The sequence below is a fragment of the Triticum aestivum genome, chromosome 4B, assembly GCF_018294505.1.
Source record: "Triticum aestivum cultivar Chinese Spring chromosome 4B, IWGSC CS RefSeq v2.1, whole genome shotgun sequence".
Taxonomy (NCBI): domain Eukaryota; kingdom Viridiplantae; phylum Streptophyta; class Magnoliopsida; order Poales; family Poaceae; genus Triticum; species Triticum aestivum.
The window spans coordinates 661,396,779-661,402,702 of NC_057804.1; the positions used below are offsets into that span (position 1 = coordinate 661,396,779).

The 5,924-nt window shown below is 48.6% G+C and overlaps 1 protein-coding gene across 1 annotated transcript; it reads left to right on the top strand.

The window, feature by feature from the left end:
* Positions 1-1,915: 1,915 nt before the first annotated feature.
* LOC123089746 (metacaspase-1) lies at positions 1,916-4,015 on the top strand. The gene is made up of 5 exons (XM_044511334.1): positions 1,916-2,303; positions 2,399-2,732; positions 3,134-3,251; positions 3,335-3,529; positions 3,620-4,015. The coding sequence occupies exons 1-5, from the start codon at positions 1,952-1,954 to the stop codon at positions 3,677-3,679; spliced, it is 1,059 nt and encodes a 352-aa protein (XP_044367269.1). The 5' UTR covers positions 1,916-1,951; the 3' UTR covers positions 3,680-4,015.
* Positions 4,016-5,924: the final 1,909 nt, after the last annotated feature.

Genomic DNA, 5,924 nt, shown 5'->3' on the forward strand with positions numbered 1-5,924 from the left:
CTCGGGGTGGCGACGCGGGGGGCGGGCCGGGAGGGGAGAGGGAGGCGTGGCGTGGCACGGCGCGCGCGGCCGGCGGCCGGAAGCGCGGGAGGGGAGGGTGGCCGGCGGCGGCGGGGGAACATGGAGGAACCCTAGGAGCGGGGGCGGCGGCGGGTCGTCACACGCGTCTCCAGAAAAATGCTCTTATGGAGAATGCTTGATATGCATGCTAAGATGATATTTAGTTTTGTGAGAAAAAAATTTCAATCCTTCTTAGTGGCCCATTTCACCAAATGTTTTTCAAGAGATAGTTTTGAGAGATTTTCTGCTGCTTGTTTCAGGCGGAAGCCTACCTGTCTGGTAAACTCAGTAAATCATCAAGCTTTGAGTGGACCGGAGTGACCCGTCACTGTTTGGTACGTGCGCTTACCCACGCTGGCGTGATTCGTCACTAACAACTTCAGCTGCCTCGGGGAAAGTGAATTCGACGAGCAACTTGTATGGCTCCTGTCCAAATGAAAAGAAAAAGAAGGCACGGCGGTCTATAAAACATCTAACTTGGGTCCTTCCATTTTCCTCTATGAATATGGGCATTTCTCCCTTTGTATGGACAGTGAGTGAGATAGCATCTCAGATGTTTCTCTTGTACGCATGCTTCAGCTCCTCCAACAAACCATTATTTCCATCCGAAACGAACATTTGACAATAGCACCAGGTAAGCTGTGCACACTCTGACTGCCACATGACCATATCACCATGCGTGGAACAAAGGTCTCAAATGTAGGCCCAAAGGTCAATTAAAGGGGATTGGCTTCTATAGAATAAACAACGCCGAAAAGCCTACAGTAAATCAAGAAAAATAGAAGCATTCATGCCAAGTCTGTCATTTTAACCCGGGTTGACTGGTTCCACATTATAATTAAATAAGCTACCCATATAAGCTGCAATCTGTTTGCATCTGCAACACAACAATATTGGTTATGAAAGCTCAAGGGCTTCCATTGAATTTGTTCTTTTTGTGAGGGAGTCTACAAAAGGTTTAGCAGATAGTCATGTGCTGATTATTTAACAAAGTCATGTTCCAATTTCCCTTAAAAAAAGGAAAAGAAGAATCTTTAAAAAAGTTTTAACCGTCCATTTTTGGAATATATGTAACATATTTTTTGATATCTCTAGCACACCAAAATCAACTCCAGCAATATTTCCAAATATATTTAGCCAGAGGTCAGGCAAAGAAGTTTTGCTCCCTCGTTCGTGATCGGCACAAAACCCTCACAAATCTACTCCGTACCATCATATTTTGAACAAATTGTCTCTAGTTGAAATCCTATTCTTCACTGAATAAACTCACGTGCAATGGCAGTTTCGGCTTCCACAACTGCATACAAGGTACATTAACTTTACGAAATCCAGAGTAAATATGTTTAACCATAAATACACCATCTTTAGTTAAAATCTACATCACTCTGTCAGGTTCCTCTTAGAGGACACAAAACTTGGTTGCGCTAAGCTTTAGGACTTTCATTGAACGTAATGTTTTTTTTTTGCAAGGAATCTACTAAAGGTTTGTCAGTCATGTGCTGATTATTTTATGGAAGTCATGTGCCAATTGCCCCGAAATAAATAGAAAAGAATCCCACAAAAGAAGAACATACAATAATAATAGCAATAAAGAATCACATGCCCATTTCCACTTGTGGTTTGGACTTGGAGTATATGCACAACATCAATGGCGTTCTCTTGAAAAAGCCAAGAAAAATGTTCCATCGACAACAATATATGCCCATTTCCACTAAAGAAAACCTTTATTTTCTGAGGCAGAATACTTGAATATATAAATCCTAGTGGGCCAGTATCAACGTGCATAGCTTCCATCATCCAGGTGCTATATAAAGGGCGGGAAGGAGCGAGGGGCTGAGGCAGTGCAAGCAAGCAAGCAAGCAAGCAGCGCTCACCACCACCCACCCAGGTCATGCGGCGCTCGGCAGCCATGAACTGCGGAAGCGGTCCCGCTCCGGCGACGATGGTGCGCTGCAGGCAGTGCAGCGCCAGCGTCGCCGCGCCGCCCGGCGCCCGGGCCGTCCAGTGCATGCAGTGCTGCTGCGTGACCCGCGTGGGCGGGGCTGGGCGACAGCTCAGTGTGGTGCGTCCCATCCCCAACTTCGGCGGTGGCCGCGGCAAGAAGCGCGCCGTGCTGGTGGGGATCAAGTACACCAACACTCGCGCCTGCGAGCTGAGGGGCCCCATCAACGACGTCAAGTGCATGAGGTACCTCCTCACCGAGCGCTTCGGCTTCGCCAACGACTGCGTCCTCATCCTCACCGGTAATTTATACATCGACCAAGATTTTTCAGTCATGGCATGAGCAGCAGCTGATTTGTTTGAGCTTACCCGTGTCCGTGTTTGTTACTTGCTGCAGATGAGGAGAGGGACCCGTGCAGGCAGCCGACCAAGAACAACATCCGCATGGCCATGAACTGGCTGGTGCAGGGGTGCAGCTCCGGCGACTCCCTGGTGTTCCAGTTCTCCGGCGCTGGCGTGCAGGTCCCTGACTGCAGTGGCGAAGAGCGTGACGGCATGGACGAGGCCATCTGCCCCCTGGACTCGTTCCAGCAGGGCCCCATCCTGGACGACGAGATCAACCAGGCCATCGTCCGCCCGCTCGTGCACGGCGTCAAGCTCCACGCCATCGTCGACGCCTGCCACAGCGCCACCGTCCTCGATCTCCCATACCAGTGCACCTTCTCCAAGCAGTCAGTAACTAACAACCTCTATCCCTCCCATATATATTCCCGTGCATCTATTCTTTACTACACTGCGTAAGACTACCCTACAAACTTAATAAAACCATCCGCTGTCTTCATCAGGAGTGGTTTCACTTCCAGTGAGATGAATGAGATGTCAATGAAATTCACCGAATTTCTATAATTTTAGTGGACATCAAAATATTTACCCCTTGATAAAACATTTCAGTAATCAAATAAATTTCAAAATATTTCTCATGTTTAAAAAATATTTGGTTGAATTGAAACTTGTAAATAAACATTTGTTTTCTTGGGCTGAAATGCGAACCGAAATCACCAAAATCCACTGATTTTCATTGATTATGGTAGTCGATGAAATATTTTTGAAACTAAAATTCAAAATAATTCAGGTATGGGTGCTTGAGGTGGAGGGATGAGCGCCCTCTGAATGGCGCCTTCAAAGGCACCAGCGGAGGCCAGGCCGTGCTCATCAGTGGCAGCAGCAACGGAAAGACCCAGATGAACATGGTCAGCTAGCATTGATAAGCATCCATGTTAAAGCTAGGTGTCTCTTTCGTGTTTACATGTCACTGATGCGCGCGTGCGTGCAGATGCCTGGACCTGATGTGACGGTTGGCGCCATGACGCACAGCTTCATCAGAGCAGTCGAGTGCGAGCCGCGCACGACCTACGGACACCTGCTCACCTCCATGAGGACCATCATGCGCAACGGCGGCGGCAACTGCAACCTGCAGGGCCCCGCCGGCGGCTGCATCCGCAAGGTGGCCAACTTCAGCGGGGTGGAGGTGAGTCCAGCACATTTTCTGTCCAGCCAATGAAATGTGGAGCTTGATACATTATATATGCTCACATACCGCATTTGGTAAACTCTGCAGGAGCCCCAGCTGTCTTCTGCTTGCAAGTTTGACATCCACCGCGAGCCGTTCTGCATGTAGAACCCGCGCCCGGGTTCGTCGTCGTTCTGCACTCGACGATTACCACCTACACGGCTAATCATCGACCGTATCGAGATAGCCGATCAGTGGGATAAATAACTATGACGCTTTCTGCTAGTATGTGTGATAGCCGATCACCTCACCTGCCGCAATGCCATCCAGAATGAGCATAGCTCACACAAGGCTCTGGAGGACCTCCTTCCCTACTGTATTGTACGTCTGTATGTACGTACCTCATTGTAATAAGGTTGTGGTGGTGTTGTGTGTCGTCTCATACGTACCCTTATAAATAAATCAAGTTCTATGCTGCTTCATCTCCAAAAGAGACACGTAAAAGCAATGCAAATTGTGGCAATTATGTTATCAAATGGCGTCAACAAACCAAAGTGCGTGCGTGCGTGCGTGTTTTATGAAACTGAAACCTAGGGATCTAAGGCCCAACAGTCATCTGTTGTTCAGATCCCAAATAGTTTCCTTTCACATGAGCCAACCAATAACATGAACATGAAAACAATATGTGCATGTTAACCAGGCTGGCAACACATGGCATAGTATCGAACGTGAAGGTGCAGGCAGTATGATCATCGGTGCAATAAGACCGAACTGTCGGTATCAGGTAGCTTACCAAACTGGACCTTTTGATAGCGGGAGTCAAAGTCATGACTACCTAACAAATCAAACACACCCACAAGTGTCATGTGGTTGCACAGGACCGGTGAGCACGACATGTGGCACTATGACTCAATCGTCCCGATGGAAGGAATACCCTTACCCAATATGGTTTCCCAAGGGCATTTGTCCGCTGGCAAATAAAAATAGGAACAAGTCATAGATTAAGCAGGTATACATTTCGACAGAAATCGTCGAGCTGCAAAAAGAGCGACACCCCAGGTTCGGAAGATCAATTGCACGCAGAACAAGGCTGACCATGCCATGACAGCTCTAGGGCATGGACAGTAAAGGACGGCTTTGTTGGCTTGTAAATGTCCATCAGGAGTTAGCATTATCATTATGAACGATTGTAACTCTATGAATGATTAAGTAATGAAATGCTTTCCCCCACAAAAAAAAATTATCTCTTTTTTTATGAATGAAAAACAATAATAATCTTAACTAGCTACAAGTACAACCATAGGGAATGGGATCATGCGTGTTACCTAGCTTGTTTAGGTGAGAGCAAAATGTCAATCAAATCAAGCGTGGTTCATATGTAAACGCAAAAAGAAAAGTTCTTCTCCACACGTAGCCAAAGAATCAAGATCATCGATCTCTGACAGCAGCTTATAAGTCGTATCTGCAGCACAGTTGACGTTGAATAATATTTTTATTCGCAGTTGGTAGTACGTATATATGCAGGGCTGCCGAGGCAAACATCTTCTTCCCAAATATAGTACACCGTTGCCTTCATGGTGAGCAGAGGCGGCTGTGCTCCACTCGCAGCCTGCGTCCTTCTCGTCTGCGCTGCCGCCACGGCCGTCTACACCAGCTTCCCGGCGTCCATGAGCCCATGTGACTCCTCTCTTGCGAGAGCGCTCCTCACCGTCTCCGGCCTGCGTCCGTACATCGTCTCCACCGCCCCACATGCACTTACCGGCGGCGGCATGAAAATCGGCGGGCCTTTGGCGACCAGCCTCCACACATGCGGCAAGCCGAAGCTCCCGCCGCATGCGCTGCCGCCCTTCTACTGCTGCCCGCCGGCGCCCGCATCGGAACCGATCAACTTCACCATGCCGGACCCAGAGCTGGACATGCAGATCCACTACTCCTGGTTCTTCTTCCCGTTCCACCGCGCCTACCTCTATTTCTTTGAGCGCATCGCCGCCAGGCTGCTCGGCGAGCCTGACTTCGCTCTGCCGTTCTGGAGCTGGGACGTGCCGGAAGGGATGCGGATGCCGTCAAGTTCGCCACCTCATCGTCACCGCTCTATGATCCCGTGCGGAACCCGAGGCACGCGCCGCCCAGGGGCGTGGACCTCGACTTCATCGATGTCGAGAGCAACTTGACCGACGAGCAGCAGATCCAGCACAACCTTTCAGCCATGTATAAACAGGTGCAATACCTACGTCTAGTGTACCTTCATATTTTGGGTGTGGTTAGGTCTTAGTCGACCGAGATTTAACCAAGTTTCAGTCAAGTGACATAATATAAAAAAAGTTATATATTTTTGCACGGATCTCAATATAACATCTTACAGGTATAGCATCGAGTGAGACTTGGTTAAGTCGATTGGTTGACTGAAACTTAC

Bases quoted from the DNA above. Each gene is read 5' to 3' on its own strand.
- LOC123089746 (XM_044511334.1), top strand. From the start codon at position 1,952: ATGCGGCGCTCGGCAGCCATGAACTGCGGAAGCGGTCCCGCTCCGGCG. The intron at 2,304-2,398 runs GTAATTTATACA...TACTTGCTGCAG, and splicing joins CTGCGTCCTCATCCTCACCG to ATGAGGAGAGGGACCCGTGC. The intron at 3,252-3,334 runs GTCAGCTAGCAT...GCGTGCGTGCAG, and splicing joins GAAAGACCCAGATGAACATG to ATGCCTGGACCTGATGTGAC.